General features: G+C 36.1%; 3 protein-coding genes across 6 annotated transcripts; 1 reads left to right on the forward strand and 2 right to left on the reverse strand.

Annotated features, from left to right (window-relative positions):
- Positions 3 to 1,861, reverse strand: LOC104725346 (cyclin-C1-1-like; the record flags this gene model as incomplete). The annotated part of the gene is made up of 8 exons (XM_010443998.2): positions 1,721 to 1,861; positions 1,509 to 1,597; positions 1,327 to 1,366; positions 1,157 to 1,201; positions 805 to 920; positions 551 to 662; positions 229 to 279; positions 3 to 129 (listed from the first exon to the last, which is right to left on the reverse strand). Coding segments are annotated over exons 1-8 (612 nt in total), but the record flags the coding sequence as incomplete, so codon positions are not given.
- On the forward strand, positions 4,214 to 7,278 carry LOC104725347 (ras GTPase-activating protein-binding protein 2-like). 3 transcript variants are annotated; one of them, XM_019232634.1, is made up of 10 exons: positions 4,214 to 4,402; positions 4,685 to 4,779; positions 4,900 to 5,037; positions 5,226 to 5,532; positions 5,631 to 5,863; positions 5,969 to 6,188; positions 6,299 to 6,426; positions 6,544 to 6,609; positions 6,732 to 6,795; positions 6,875 to 7,278. In XM_019232634.1, exons 2-10 carry the CDS (start codon positions 4,726 to 4,728, stop codon positions 6,991 to 6,993), a joined length of 1,329 nt encoding a protein of 442 aa, XP_019088179.1. In that variant the 5' UTR covers positions 4,214 to 4,402; positions 4,685 to 4,725; the 3' UTR covers positions 6,994 to 7,278. The 3 variants fall into 3 exon arrangements, with proteins under 3 accessions (XP_019088179.1, XP_010442303.1, XP_010442304.1); XM_010444001.2 differs by having other exon boundaries at positions 6,882 to 7,277; XM_010444002.2 differs by having other exon boundaries at positions 4,214 to 4,355; positions 6,882 to 7,276.
- Positions 9,185 to 11,143, reverse strand: LOC104725348 (LON peptidase N-terminal domain and RING finger protein 3). Of its 2 annotated transcripts, none has more exons than XM_010444007.2 (6): positions 10,930 to 11,143; positions 10,286 to 10,542; positions 10,126 to 10,183; positions 9,875 to 9,993; positions 9,534 to 9,789; positions 9,185 to 9,442 (listed from the first exon to the last, which is right to left on the reverse strand). In XM_010444007.2, the coding sequence occupies exons 2-5, from the start codon at positions 10,508 to 10,510 to the stop codon at positions 9,565 to 9,567; spliced, it is 627 nt and encodes a 208-aa protein (XP_010442309.1). In that variant the 5' UTR covers positions 10,511 to 10,542; positions 10,930 to 11,143; the 3' UTR covers positions 9,185 to 9,442; positions 9,534 to 9,564. The 2 variants fall into 2 exon arrangements, with proteins under 2 accessions (XP_010442309.1, XP_010442308.1); XM_010444006.1 differs by having other exon boundaries at positions 10,971 to 11,113.

Consider the following 16,821-nt stretch of genomic DNA (forward strand, 5'->3'; position numbering starts at 1 on the left):
AGATCTTCAAACCATGCAGTGATGTCTTTCTCTCTGTGGACACTTGCTATGTATATGCACGCTAGCGCTATGCGATAAGGTGGGTGTACAAGTATGAGGTCCATCTTATATGTATCGTTAACAATTCCCCTGAAACACGAAAACAAACCTTAGTTTTTTTTTAATGCTTTTTACTCAGGTCAGAGATCTAAAGAAATAAGCAAAATTTCGCATATAGAAGGACTTTACCATGTGATCTGGTTCATATTTACATCGTTTATTGCAGCATCTTGCAAATACCTGAGTAATCAAAAGAATGAGTTCTTGATATGAAAATGTTGATCTTCTAACTAAAATGAATTCTCAGTTCCATAATAGGGAAACATATAGGTTTAGATACCATCAAGGCACACAAAACTCTCACCAAGGAATATAAAATACAATTGGTCCAAAACACTTCATTGGTTATAATGAAGTCAAAAACATTAAAGGCAACTACAGACAATAAGAGGAAACATGTGAAAATTATACGGCTTCTGAAAAGCAGATAAGAGAGGTGAAGCGTACAAACTTAGATAATGAAAGGTAAGGGTGAAACACAACCAGATAATAGTCTAGTGCTTCTAAGACTTTCATCTCCATTCCTAATATATCTTTTAGTTCATATTTGCACTCATCAGGATCTGCAACGACATAAGAATCGTAGTCGAAATGTCAACAAAAAAAAAAAAAACGCATATTGAAGGAGGTTCTCATAGAATTAAGCAACAGTGAAAAGTCAAAAACGTTCCAAAAAAAAATAGACACAGTAGAAGAAGATATTACACAATCTTTTGACAAAAACAAGATTCCTGGCCTGCACAATGCTTTCTTCAGCTTTAGAAGCCAAGTACAAGCACGTAAGTGCCACAAGACGAGGCTCAAACTCTACCATACTCTTTCTGAGACAGCATAATAATGTCAAAAGAAGATATTAGTGGCTAAAACTGAAAACTTTCGGTTGCACACCTTATGGTGTTTGATGACAGAGATCAAACATATAGACACATTGGCATGACTATGCTTTTGAATAAATAAACAAGAACTGTCAACAACTAATTTATTGGCAAACAAGAAGAATTTAACTCATTGAATAATACCTCACAATCACAAGATATACAAATTATACATTGCATACCTGATATAAACCCGCCTCATATACGTAATTGCAGTAGCTACAACCCTACATAAGTAGGGCAAACATTCAAATTAAATTCCAGGTTACTACTGAACCAAAAACAACTGCAACAGTAGAATCTCTGATTTAGCAAAAATTGGATCCCCAAATTGCAAAAAAAAAAAACTAACCTTTGCCTCACTTTAATGTGCTGAGCCAATTTCATTATATCTGAAAAAAAAAACAAAGAGACATATATATAAACTCAATACTTCCTTTGATCCATCTATAAAAATTATCCAAACCAGTTGCAACAGAGACAAACAAATTTGCGAGTGAGAAAAAAAAAAGAAAAAAAGAGAGGCTTTCTTACGATTAGACATATGGAACTTGATGAGCTTGAAATCATCAATTGAGATACCACGTTCTACATCGACTTCTTCTGGATCCAAAAGCTGTTTACTGCTTTGTCCAAACCAGAAAAAAATAAATAAATAAATAAAGTCGAGAAATTGAAATTAAAAAGTTGCGTAGAAGGAGAAGAAGAAGTGAACTTTGATGGGTAAAGTTGAAAAGAATGATTACTAGTGAGACGAATTCCAGAAATTAGCAGCCATTTTTTCCGGTAGACCGTCGAGACTCGAGATTTTGGTAAGGAGGAGGAAGGAGGAGAAGCTTTTTTGTTTTTCTGTTATCTGTCAAATCTTTTTTTTTTGGTTTGGTGGTCGTCTCATGATCTATCAAATCGTTACTTTTATTTGAAAATTTTACATTTTAAGGTGTTCGGTCCATTATCAGCCCATTATCGGCCCAATAGTCATATATATTTTTCTCAGAAAGTCAGAACACTTCATTGACTCAATTGTTTAATAGTCAACTAGCAACAAATAGAAATACGAAGACGTCTTGAAAATCTCTGGATGTTTCTCTCATGAGTTGTTTATATATATTTTGGAAAAAAAAAAAAAGATCAAGTATAGTTTCTTAGTCAGTGGAAGTTATCACTTATGATGAACTGATGATGATATGGACATCGTCGTCCAATGCATATATATAAATGGGGGAGAATGTCTTATGATTCATTTTTGACCCTATGTTATTCGTCAAATATGTATTAGTTAAAACATTTTGCTAAAATTTACTGTTTATTCATCTACTTAGTATATCTAATTTTTGTCATAATCATTTTACTCAACTTTTGTTAATATATTTTTCTTTAAAAACTGATATTGGAATATGGAAAAAGGTTGATTTTTTTTTTGCCTTTTTTAAACAAACTTTTTGTTCTTGATATAATAGTGGCAAAATTAGTTCTTATATGACTCATAAATTAATAAAATATTAAACACAAAATAAATAAAATATATGTTTCAATGAACAATTACCAAAAACGTGATTAGTTTCATAACTTTTATAATAAAAACAAAATATAACGTATTCTTTTCTTTCAAAATTTTAAAAAGAAAAGTCAAAAGAGTCATGTTTTAAGTTAATTTGCGATTTTTTTCAATGTAACACTTTATATATATAAATACAAATTTCTAAATTTAAAAAGAAATATTTTTGTAACTTTGAATACAAATTTTCATGGAATGTAGTGTATCATAAATATAACAAGTTCAAAGTTTGTCGAATAATTAAACACAGAATAAAATTTGGAGTTTAAAATGTCAAAATTCAAGATAGAAGATAAACTTGGAAAGTTGCAAATGCTACTGCCTACATCCATACATAGATTTGAAGTGGTTGAATCAACAACTTAGATATAAAAATACATTCTACTCGGATTCTGAATTAACATGCAGACGTGTGCATTATATAGATTAACTATAGTTAGGTTAAATAAATTAGATTTTCTCAGTCAGTAGAAGTTAATCACTTATGATGATGATGATATGGACATCGTCGTCCAATGCATATATAAATGTGGGAAAACGTGTTGTGATTCATTTTCAACCTTATGTTAGTCATCAAACGTGTATTAGTTAAAAAATTTTGCTAAAATTTATTATTCATCTACTTCGTATATATATTTTTAATATTTTTTTCATAGTCATTTTATTCAAGTTTTCTTGATATATTTTTTTTAACTGATAGTGGAATATGGAAAAAGATTGATTTTTTCTTCTTTTTTTCAAACAAACTTTTTGTTTGTAATGTAATAATGACAAATTTACTTCTTATATGATTCATAAATTAACAAAATAATAAACGCACAATAAATAAAATATATGTTTTGATGAACAATGACAAAAAAGTGAATAGTTTCATAATACAAAAAAAGAAAATATAACGTATGTTCTTTCTTTCAAAGTTAAAAGACAAGTTAAAAGACTCACGTTTAAAGTTAATTTGTGGATTTTTCAATGTATAACTTTTTATATATAAATACAAATTTTAAAACATAAAAAAAAATATTTTTGTAACTGTAAATACAAAGTTTCATGGGATGTAGTGTATCATAAATATAACAGGTTCAATGTTTGTCGAATAATTGAACATGGAACAAAGTTTGGAGTTTAAATGTCAAAATTCAACAAAGAAGATAAACTTCAAAAGCTGCAAACGCTAATACATCCATAAATAGATTGTCTAAATTTATTTACTTAATTAAGACATATATTTTTTTTTTCTTTTAATTTATAAGAACTAGTAAAAAAAAAGAATCAATGACCTTGCTACTGAGAATGATGGACTCAAAAGGACTTTTCGATTCACGTTTGACATGCTGAGTACCACCAAGTGTGTGCCATCTTTTTTTTAATATGAAACCAATGATTGAATCAACAACTCAGATATAAAAATACATTCTATATACTCGGATACTGAATTAACATGCGGACGTGTGCACTATATTATACATCTACTACTCCAATTAATCCAAGTTTATAAATCCTTAATAATCTAATTTTAATCATCAGTAAATAATCTGAAGTTAGTAGTGGGAGTGGAGGAGGAAGTGCAAGAGACCTTAATTTTGACACGTGTCGGTCCAAAAAAGAGTCCATGACCACCCACACCCCAAAGAGTCTCTTTCCGTCTATATAAACAAACAGCCTCCTCAAGTCCCCACAAAGTCCTCTTCCGTTGCCTTTTTCTTCTCGCTTTTTCTTTTTTTTTCCGTACACTTGGCCCTCTCGTCCTCGCGATCAAACCCTAGGTCCCGCCATTGTTCTCGAGGTCCCCCAGACCTACAAAATCGGAACTCTGTTTCGCTACTGTAACTTCTTTCTCTCACTCTCTTCTTCACTCTTACTCTAATTTCAGGTGAATCGTCTCTGGCAATTTTCGTTTCTCGTTGATGTTTGATGTGACCGATTTCGCCGAATGTGTGATCTACAGTGAGATTTCGTAGTGTTGGAAGCGAAATGTGAAGTAGATTTTGTTGTTTCGTAGTTCGTTTTGTTGCTTTGTATGTGTTGTGTGTTAGGTTCGTGAGGTTTCGTCTAACGAAATGATTGGGAAATTAGTCTGTGATTTTAAGGAGTTGTGGGTTGTTCTGTGATTAGATTTGATTCTGAGAGTTTTGTTGTTGTTTATGAATCACAGGTGCTTGTTGCTGTGGAGGTTTGTGATAGATTAGAGATACTATGGATTCTTCTTCTGCTGCTGCTGCACCTAAACCTGTTGTTGATTCACTTACTGTATGTCTCAATTTATGGGGTTTGCTTCTTTCTTTTTCACAAGTTTGGTTCATATCTATTTTTATGTTGTTAAGTGTATTTTTTTTTTTTTTTTTTTTTTTTNTGTGTTGGTAAATGTAGGTTGGGAAAGCGTTTGTCAGTCAGTACTACCACATTTTGTACAACATGCCTGAGCATCTTCACCGCTTCTATCAAGAGATTAGTAAGGTTGGGCGTGTTGGACAGGACGGAGTTATGCGCGATTTCTCTACCTTGGAGGTAAATGTTGTCAGTAGTTTTAGTTGGGGTTTGGTTGAATGAGACTATTCTTTTTTATTTCATTGTGTTAGGATTAGTCCATTTACTCGTGTAAACAAACATGAGTGTCAATTGGTTGGTTGAAACTGGATGCGGTTTTAAGTAATTCTCTTTAAGTTGGTCTCATTTGATGCTTATTCTTTGAGCAGGGTATAGGTGAGGAGCTTAAGTCACTGACTTGTGGAAATTTCAGTTCCGCTGAGATTACCAGTTATGATACCCAAGAGTCTCACAGTGGGGGTTTCCTCCTTGTCGTTACTGGATACTTCACTCAAAACGAGACATTGAGGAGGAAATTCACCCAGACTTTCTTCCTTGCTCCGCAAGAAAATGGGTTCTTTGTTCTGAATGACATCTTCAGATTTGTGAATGACGATGCTAAGAATAATGTTCCAGAGGCCATAGATGGGCAAGTTGTTTCTGGGAAGGACTCTACAAGACCCAGTCTTATTAATGGTAAGTTAAAATTACACTCATTATCCATCACTTCTTTTTTGAACTTCTTCCAATGCACAGTATATTGCAATCCTTTTCTTAAACTTAAGCTCCTACAGGCAATAAGGGCTCTGAGCAAGCTGCATGTGTTTCAGCGAACCCTGTTTGTACGGAAGTGTCTAAACCCTTGAGTAATGAGAATGCTAAGGATAATGTTCCAGTACCTGAGATTGTTAATGAAGAAGTTCCACAGATTGAGATAACTTGCAAAAGAGTTGCAGAGGAGTCACTGAAATGTTATGACCAAGATGATGGGCTCGAAAATGTTCCCAAGAAATCGTATGCCTCTGTGGTAAGTAGTCATCTAAGAGGATTCTCAACTTTGTTACACCTTATTTTAGGGTTTACTATATCACTTTTGAAGTTTTCTATATATAATTGATGACTTTCATAACAGTTAAAGGTAACGAAGACTAATTCTGGAGTTTCAGCTGTCTCTTCATTGTCTCCGAAGCAGATACAGAAAGACCAAGAACATCAAGCGCCTTCAGATCCTTCTCGAGGCCAGATACTCAACGACCAAGGAAAACAAGCATTTTTAGATCCTTCTCCAGTGATAGAATCTGATACAGTTTCTGAGTTTGTTGATGCTGCTGACAATGGGCACAGTCAGGAAGGTAGGAGTTCACAGAATAGCTGAACCTCAAGTTTTCAGTTATTTCTTCGTCTATTTTCCCTTATCTGTTCATTACATGGTTTTATTCTCTTTTTTTTGTCTTTTCATTAGTGGTAGCTGAGGGTACATCTATTTATGTGAGACATCTTCCTGCAAACGCCAACATTGACATGCTTGAGGCTGAATTCAAGCAATTTGGAGCTATTATCAATGGTGGAATTCAAGTTATAGGCCAAAGGGTAAGATTGACCAATTAACTTAAAGTATTGGAAGCTTTCTCCCGGGGATAATGAAACACTTATCTTACATAGAGTTTTTTTTCTTAAACGAATGATAGTTTACTGTATGACTGGCAGGGACTTGGTTATCCTTATGGTTTTGTTGAGTTTGAGGAGGCAGATGCTGCTCAGAGAGCAATAGAGGTACATATTCTAACCTGTAATATAATTTTCACATTCTTGTTTTAGCATAATAGAAACCAATATCAGCGTCAGGTGTCTTAACCTTAAATTGATGTATATATGAAATCATCTTAATGATGCAGGCTTCACCTGTGAGAATTGGTGGACAGAGAGCTTTTGTGGAGGAGAAGCTATCCACATCAAGAGGTGAGTTGGTCTAGGTAGCAAAACTTTGATATGGTAATGTAAAGAAGAGGAGGATGATTTTTTTGTTTGTTTGCTTAAGTAAACAGGTCACAGAGGAAGTGGATACGGAAACAGAAACGTGGCAGTGAGAGGAAGAGGAGGTTATGGATATGGCTACGATTACAGGAGGGGAGGTGGAGGAGGAGGAAGGTCTTTTAACCGTAGAGGCAATGAGTACGTCGCCAGCATCAACTCATACTAAACCGGATTGGCTTCTTTTGTGGTAAACCGGATAAAAATGATTCTTGGAACGGTAGTAAAAGGACTGATTTGGTAGATAAAAAAGATGAATGATATGTTGTTGTCTCTCGGGTATTATAATTAGAAGAAAAGAAAAATATTTGTCGGGGTATGAAGGCGGAAGGCTTATTTTGTAAGACGTTTTAAATGCGACTACTATTAATATCATGTGAAGGTTCTAGACTTAAATATGTTCGGAGGCTTTTTTTTGTTTTTTCCATCCGATTCTGAACGTGTGGTACCAAAAGCGTGTGCGTGTTGGGACCATGTAATATTTTTATACGGACGGATCCTTCTTTGACCAGACTTAAAGACTGTTTGCGTCCCTGACGACAAAACTTTATATTCTTTAGTACGCTCTTGTCATATAGTGTTTTTATTCGGGACTTCTCTGTTGGTCAACTATTTGTAAATAAACTAAAAATACTCATTCTTGGAATACATTAAAGTAGCAAAAAATAATGAGAAATTTGGTGAAATGGCAAGATTCGCTGAACCTTTAAAGTTTAAACACATAGCACATGATATACTGGTGCAAGGTTGGATAAGTCTCTTCAGATTCCACCCAGTTTCAGGATGAACCATGGAATTTACCAGGGTGTACCATAGGCTACTACTATATATCGACGGGTGATGATCAAGATTAAATCCAAGAGGATCTTTGGCGAATAGAAATCTGAACATTTAGAGACTTACCCATGATTAAATGGGATTATTGAAGTGGCCAAGTCCTGGTCGGAGTTGGGATGATCAGGGTAAAACGTTTGATTGTGCTTCCCTAAGATTAATTTGAGACCGAGTCACGATCCGTTGATGAATCAAGATAGACTATTGAACAAAAGCAAGAAGAATAATTGCACGACGCACTTCATTTGACATAACATGGAGCAAGTAGCTACGAACTAAATAATGAGTTCTATGAATTTGGCCGAAATCAGACCATTAAAATACACTCTGGTTAAGGTCAAGAAGTGGCATGAACAGGAAAAAAACTCTCCACCGCCATAAACCCGGATTGGGGTCTTTCAATCAGTTGTGCGGCTGTTTACAAGAACACGACTTGGGTCTTCTCTTAGGCTATAGAGAACAGTATCGAGTGGTATTAGCCAACCAGAAGGGGCAATATCCATCTTTCTAATATTTGACATGTCACCAGAATCATGCATCCGGTAGAAAGAAATGAACTAACCTTAATGATCACCATTCAGCACTACAGTTCAATACTACTCACCCCATGACTAGAAGATTCAAAAGTTAGCGGTTGGAGACTTGGTGTTCTTGGAATGTTTGTAATCAATGGTTTACTCAGCAATTACACCTACCATTATAAAATTCCTAATCACTCATCAGTTAGAACTACTGTGGACTATGGCGGAATTTAATTGTACAGAACAAGTGAACAACCAATCCAAAGGATCAAAAAATCTATAATGCATACACCATTTAACATCCCTCACAAATAAGGAAAGCTAAACCACCACCACTTCACTAGATTGGCCTATAAATCTAGCTACCAGTTCTCGGTATTATCACCAACCAAAATGAGAAAGACCAACACTCAAGCCAAGCTCCTTCTGGCACTATTTTTGATGGCACTTCTACTATCAGTTGCTGAAGGAGGGAGGTATGTACCTGAGAACCAGAGTGAGGTTCGCCAATAACCACTCTCGGGTTGGTTTGGTTTTCCACACTAAGGCTGGCCCTTTCATAAAGGATGGTATGGTCATTTCCCTCTCAAAGCTGGCCTCAGCAACCAGAACCTTGTGCCCGCATCTCAGACTACAGGTGATCCCAGTATAGCTGCATCCACCGGGTTTTCATGACAAGGCGATGGTGCATAGTGCAGACTACTACAAGGTGACCTTGAGGTGTAATTAAATAAGGCAGAGCAATAGAGAATTGATTGAAACCCATGTCTATTAGCTTCTGTAATCAATCTTTTTGCGACCATAGTGTAGTATAGTCTCAGACTCTCAATGCATGGAGTTCTAATAATTGTCCCTCTAATTCCTACTATCTGCTCATACTGACACACACATATACTTGATGTATTTATCAGCAAACCGAACTGAGATACACAACATAATTAAGAATGTACAGTATGTCGAAATTTAAGTTAAGATCCAATATTTTTTTCTTTCATATATCTTTTTCATCAATTAAGAGAAAATAGTATCGACTGAGAGGTTTGCAGATACCTAAATTACATATAACAGCAACTAAAAACAAAGAGTTATTACCAATGATATCCATCAAATGATAGGGCCTTCTTGATAACTGAATATTTCTCATCCTAAAATACAAAGTCACTGAAGTCCCTTTCAATGTTCCGAAGTGAGTATGAGAACAGTCTGACAAATGATTAGACCTGCGAGAGTAGAAACCAAATTCCCGTTTACTTAATAAGATCTTGTAATTGATACAATCGTAGATGAAAAACAATCATTTGTTAGACTTACAGGGTGGTGGTTGGTGATGTTGCTGTATAAGTCATCTAGTGGCTGGAAGGAATACTCGAATGAGCTCTTTTGCAGTCACCTTTTTCCTGCAAGTAGGGCATTTGGCCTGACGAGATATTGCCGTCTTTATACATCCCTTGCAGAAGATGTGACCGCACTTGGTTGACATCTCCTCTGTGAAGGCGCACATACAGATGGGACATGTGAATTTCGGCTCTTCTGGTGGGGGAGCTGGAGCCTTCGATCTAGACAGTCTCTGCACAATTAAACGAAAATGGTGAGCTAAAACTAAGTAGCATAACTGTACATTACATGCTTTCAGAAAGTCACATCTCTCTTACCGATAACATGTCGACTTCAACGACATTTACAGAGGCATGCTCACAGTCGATGATAGGTTCACTAGAAGGAATCCTTCTGCGTTTGTTGCTCAAGTTGGCAGGCACCCTAGTTGTACCTCCTACAATTACCCATACAAGTAAGAGAAAACTGGTTAGCTATGAACAAACATTCTAAAGCAGCAATCCCTCAACCATCACAGCACAATACAAACACAAACTAAAATCCAACCATCACAGTTGACCTGACTGACCTGACTCTACATCAACCATCAAGGATCTCCGACGTGCATTTCTAGATTTGCTTTTAGCCTGGAATCAAAACAAAACTAAATCAGTGACCTTATACACAAACACATCCCATCAATCACTGAGAAAATAAAAGATAAACAGGGAAGGAACGAAGGAACATACTTCAGCAAAAGCACTTGCGGATGATTCAATAACATCATCTTCGATCGCATCAACATCAATGGGAGTAGGAACAGGCTGAGACTCTACAACAGGAGGCAGGGTGGTAGGAGCCCTAACAGAAGAAGCAGAAGTGCCTTCTTGATCTCCAGGTACAGCATTCAGATCAATCACAGCTTTCCTCCGTCGATTTCCTCGAGGTACGACTCTCACCTCTTGAGTATTCATCTTACAAGCTCAAAGTAACTCAACCTTTGTACCTATTACAAGTTCAGCCCCCAAAAAAAACAATCTTTAGCTTACTACCGTGAGAGGTATTAAACAAAAAAAATTCAAATCTTTACAAGCAAAAGAATAAAATTTTCGTAAATAATCTACGAAATGTAAACTCACAGAAAAAAAAAAAAAAATCAAACTTTAGATACGATATTTATGTAATTGCCATAAAAAAATATCGATTTTATCAAATTGAAATTTCAAAACAAAAAATCAATTTTGACGTGAATTAATCGAAGGTACGAAAGAGGACAGAGCACAATTGAAAGTAAAGAGAATAACCAAATGACTAAATTCGATAAAACCGAAGATGATCGTTTCGTAATCAAAAAAAAAAAAAAAGAGATTAGGATTTTCTGAAAGTGAAGAACCTCTTCTTCGATCAATTCAATTCGACGTTTGGGAAACTCACCGTGAGCCGAATTTTATTGAGAGAAAATCGCCGGAGAGAATTTTGGAACCTAATCAGTTTTTGTGGAATTTAGGGTTTTTGAAATCTATTTGTAAGAGAGAGAGAGAGAGGAGGAGACACCAAGAGGCCAAGAGGGGATCAGAATTTATCTCGTGTCTTTCTCTCGGAAATTGTATTTTCATACGCCTCTCTTAATGATAATTAATTTTATTTTTTACTAAAACAAAAAGATTATAATAATGAATTATTATTAGAAAAAGACCTTTAACTCTTTATATTTTTTTTGGTTATAATTTATTCATTCATGTCTGGATCCAACTACACAAAAATAAAAGAAAAATCTATTTATTCTATTTTGAATAGATTTAATTTGAAGTATCCAATTTTATTTTTATTTATTTCCAATTCTTCTTCTCAAAATCTATTTAGGAAGTTTCAAATTGGATTTGAATTAACAAATAACACCTGTAGATTTTAAAGATCAATGCAAAATTATGAGGTTTTTAAATGCATATATGTGGATTTTCAAATGCATTTTAAAGTATTTTGGGTGATAACTATGGATTTCAATGTTAATTAGTAATATATATATATCTATAAATACTACACTCGAAATACTAAACTTTATCTCCTAAAAACAATATCTTATATGTAAGATAATGCAAATCTAAAAAAAATTCTTAAAATTAATTTAACACATTTTAATTATGTAAAAGACTAGGTTGCAATATATGTATATACATAATAAAACACCAAACATAAAACCTATATCAAAAAGAATATTTGAAATAACACAAATTCAAAACATAAATATTAAATAGTTGAACTAAAACACTAATGATATTATATATTTATATTGTATTATGGATATATATTTTCAAATTATTTTATTTATTCAGTTTCTACTCTAAAAAAGGTTTTCGTCGTATTTCCAAAATGGAAACGGAATTTCCATCATGTTTCTAAACAAAGATTTCTATAAATCATGTTTCCGTAATTCCACGAGTTTCCATTTCTGAAACGTTTCAGAAACTAGAAACATACCTTAAAAAAAGTTTCCATGTAACATAGGTAAAAGATGGTAAAAACGAAAATAGCCAAAAATGGATATTTTAAAAAATTGTATATACAAAACGTATTTCTATCAATTTTTCTTCATGTTTTGACATGTTCATTTATAACATAGTCAAAATCTATTGAACTCCTGACTTACTTTTTACTGTTCGTCCATATATAATTTTTTTGTCGACTTGTATAACTCATGGTATACTTACTATAAACAATACAGCTCCAAACGACATCGTTTCTGATAAAGGCTCAGAAGAATCCAGATCCAGCTCAAGTCCATTAGCTTCAGAGTCCAATTCACGCCAACGGTTACCTGTAACAGAAGACAAAGACATAACAGACAAAGTCAGAGGTTTAGCATTTGTTGCAGGTGACAATAACAAAGGATTAGCAGAAGCTGCATGAGGTCCGAAAGTGACATTACATAATAGGTTTGAGCTTCTGGGATCATGTAATACAACTGGCCAAGAGTAGAAGGATCTAGACTCTAGGTTAACATTGTATCACTATAAAAGCACAATGCCTTTGTAAGAGAACGTCAAGGTTCAAGAAATAAGAAAACAAAACAAATTTCTATTTCTCTCTATCTTCTTCATGGTATCAGAGCCATGGATGGAACCATGGACCTTTACTATACACTTTCGTTACACATCTCAAATTGTGTTACCTTAAAGCTCACTGAGCAAAAATACATTACCTGGAAATCTCAGTTCGAATCATTCCTCAAAACTCAAGATCTACTTGGATTTGTTAATGGCGCTCTCAAACCACCGAAGGAGAAGATACATGTCCGCAATAACAAAGACGGAAAGGTTGAAGACGTTCTCAATCTTGACTTTGAGAGTTGGTCCAGATCTCACCAAGTCGTTAAGGCGTGGCTGCTTGGCTCAATGACTGAGAATGTTCTTCGTTTGGTAGTTGGCTCGGCAACAGCTCAACAGGTATGGGATACTCTGATTTCTCACTTTAATCGCACCTCTTCCTCTAGGTTGTTTGAACTGCAACAACTGCTAATCCTCTGAAGCTGATGGGCTTGAGCTGATTGGCACAGTTGCAGGTAACAGTTGGCGTGAATTGGACTCTGAAGCTGATGGGCTTGAGCTGGACTTGAATTCTTCTGGGCCTTTATCAGAAACGATGCCGTTTGGAGCTGTATTGTTTGTGCCAAAACTCTGAAAAGTTAGACAAGAATATGTCTGATTATCTTAGGAGTATTAAAGATATTTGCGATCAGTTAGCATCTATTGGTGATCCTGTTAGTGAAAAGATGAACATTTTTGCTGCTTTAAGAGGTCTGAGTCATGATTATGAGCCAACACTTACTGTTATTAAAGTTTCAATGGATCGAAGTCCTCAACCAACTTATGAAAATGTGATTTCTCGCCTAACTAGTTATGAGGATCGACTTCAAGGCTACTCAACCTCTCCTGATGTTTCTCCACATCTCGCCTTTTCACACCATGAGGTCGTCAAACTTCTTAGGCAGAGGACATGGCAACAGAGGTAGAGGACGTGGTAACGACTACTCAACTAGAGGACGTGGCTTCCATCAACAATTCTCAGGCTCACCTCAGTTCTCAGCCTCTCCTCAGTTTTCAAGCTCTCCTTACGGTCCCAATAAACCGGAGTTGCCAGTCTGTCAGATCTGCAGTAAACGAGGACACAATGCTCTGGACTGTTGGTATCGCTTTGATGAAGAGTATCAAAAACCAGAAGTTGCAGCTGCAGCTTTCTCTGCTCTTCACATCACTGATGTAACTGACGATAGTGCTTGGTATCCAGATTCAGGGGCGACAGCTCATATTACCAACAACACTCAACGTCTGCAGAAAGCTCAGCCTTACACCGGAAATGATACAGTCATGGCAGGTGATGGTAACTTCCTTCCCATTACTCACATTGGTTCATCAAATCTACTTTCTACTTCAGGTAATCTCCCTTTAAAAGATGTTTTGGTTTGTCCTCCAATAGTGATATCTCTGTTGTCATATTCAAAGCTGACTAAGGATTATCCTTGTGCAATTACGTTTGATTTTGATGATGTTCTTATTAAGGATAAGCAAACACGCAAAGTTTTGACAAAGGGAAAGGAAAATGATGGTCTTTACAAACTGGAGGATCGAAAGTTTAAGACGTTCTACTCTACCAGACAAATCCAAACCTCTAATGAAGTTTGGCATCGAAGATTGGGACATCTTAATGCTCAAGTCCTCTAGCTTCTTTCTGCAAAAAGGCAATTCAAGTTAACAAAAGTACCAGCAACATGTGTGAATCGTGTCGGCTAGGAAAGAATTCGAAATTGCCATTTATTTCTTCTGATTTTCATGCTTCTAGACCCTTAGAGAGAGTTCATTGTCATCTCTAGGGTCCTTCTCCTATCTCCTCCATTCATGGATTCAGGTTCTATGTAGTCTTTATTGACAACTTTTCAAGATATTGCTGGTTTTATCCTCTTAAGAGAAAATCAGACTTTTGCTCTATATTCATCAAGTATCAGCTTCTTGTTGAAAATCTTCTACAACACAAAATTGGAATTTTCTAGTCTGATGGTGGAGGTGAATTCATAAGTCAAAAGATTTTTGACTCACTTGCAAGAGTCTGGTATACAACACTACATTTCATGTCCTCACACACCATAACAAAATGGGTTGGCAGAAAGGAAACATAGACAACTTATAGAAATGGGTCTCACTCTTATGTTTTAAAGCAAGACACCTCAAAGCTATTGGGTAGAGGCTTTCTTCACTGTCAATTTTCTCTGTAATCTCCTATCGACTACATCTCTTGACAGTGATCGCAGTCCATTTGAAGTTTTGCATGGTAAAGCTCCAGAATACTCAGCTTTACGCACCTTTGGATGTGCTCAGACCATATGCCTTAAATAAGTTTGATCCACGATCTCTCAAGTGTATTTTTCTGGGTTACACAGAAAAATACAAGGGATATCGTTGTTATTATCCTCCCACTGGCTGTGTATACTTAAGTCGGCATGTCATATTTGATGAAGCATCGTTCCCATTTGCAGACACATATGCCTCTCTACAACACTTTGTTCCCACACCTCTGTACACGACATGGATTAAAAGCTCCTGCAGTGGTTCTCCTTCTTCTCGAGTTTCTGAACACATTTCTTCAAGTGAAGCTGCAATATCTGCAGACTCTGCACACATTTTTTCCGATTCAGATCAAGTATCAGCAAATTCTGCTCCAGCTCAAGTATCAGAAGACTCTGTACGTGTCTTACCAGATATCGTGTCACCTCCTACAATGTTAGTGGTTTGTCTTGATCCTCATGTTCCAGATGAAATTTCACCTGATTGTTCAGCTAACAGTGATGAGGAATGTACTAAGTGTAAGACAAGCTTAGATCTTGTTCCTATAGGCAACAACGTTCTCTCATCACCGCCTCAGCTGACTACATCCGGTGCTACAGATCAACCTGCAACATCCACTGTCGAGCTCCAACTGGCCTCTAATCATCCAATGATCACAAGATTAAAATCAGGTATTAGTATGCCAAATCAGAGGTATGCTCTCCTCTCTCACAAAGTGTCTCATCCAATGCCTAAAACAGTGACTGAGGCTTTGAAGGATGAACGCTGGACAGCTGCTATGGGTGAAGAAATGGGTAATTGTAAAGCAACAATAACATGGTCTCTCATTCCTCCCTCACCCGATATGCATGTGCTTGGTTCAAAATGGGTTTTTCGAGTTAAACTTCATGCAAATGGATCCTTAGACAAATACAAAGCTAGACTGGTAGCTCAAGGTTATAACCAAGAAGAAGGTATTGACTATCTTGAAACTTACAGTCCGGTTGTTCGCACTCCTACAGTTCGAGCAGTTCTTCATATTGCTACTCTTCTAAATTGGGAACTAAAACAAATGGATGTCCAAAATGCTTTCCTCCATGGGGACCTTACTGAAACTGTTTACATGAAGAAACCTGCAGGTTTTCTGGAGGAAGAACATCCTGATTATGTATGCTTATTGCATAAGTCTCTCTATGGGCTTAAACAAGCTCCAAGAGCCTGGTTTGATAAGTTAAACAATTTTTTGCTTGAATTTGGTTTCTTTTGTAGCATCCCAGATCCTTCTCTCTTCATTTGTGCTAAAGGTGGTGATGTTATCTTCTTGCTGCTATATGTTGATGACATGGTGATTACTGAGAACTCCTCTAGTCTCCTCAACCATCTTCTAGAAGAGCTCAATCAACGGTTTCAAATTAAGGATCTGGGTCAACTGCACTATTTTCTGGGAATTCAGGCTCCATTCCATCCAAATGGTTTGTTTCTCTCTCAGCAAAAGTATGTTGAGGATCTTCTCGTTGCTGCAGCTATGTCTAATTGTTCTGCAGTTGCCACACCATTACCACAACAGCTCAACAAAGCTCCCAATCAAGACAAACTCTTTGAGAATCCTAAATACTTCAGAAGTCTAGCTGGAAAGCTGCAATATCTGACTCTTACTAGACTAAATATCCAATTCTCTGTCAACTATGTGTTTCAGAAGATGCATGCTCCTACTGTTTCTGATTCCCAGCTCCTCAAACGGATACTCCGATACATCAAAGGCACTACTATGATTGGGATCTCCTTTAGCAACACCATAAATTGTAAATTGAGAGTCTTCAGTGACAGCGACTACAATGGTTGCAACACTACCAGCTGCTCCACTGGTGGTTTCTGCACGTTTCTCGGTGATAAAATTATTTCATGGTCTTCTCGTAAACAACCTACGGTCTCTAAAAGCTCTACAGAAGCAAAATATCAAGCCATGTCCA

This window comes from Camelina sativa, chromosome 11 (genome assembly GCF_000633955.1).
Source record: "Camelina sativa cultivar DH55 chromosome 11, Cs, whole genome shotgun sequence".
Taxonomy (NCBI): Eukaryota; Viridiplantae; Streptophyta; class Magnoliopsida; order Brassicales; family Brassicaceae; genus Camelina; species Camelina sativa.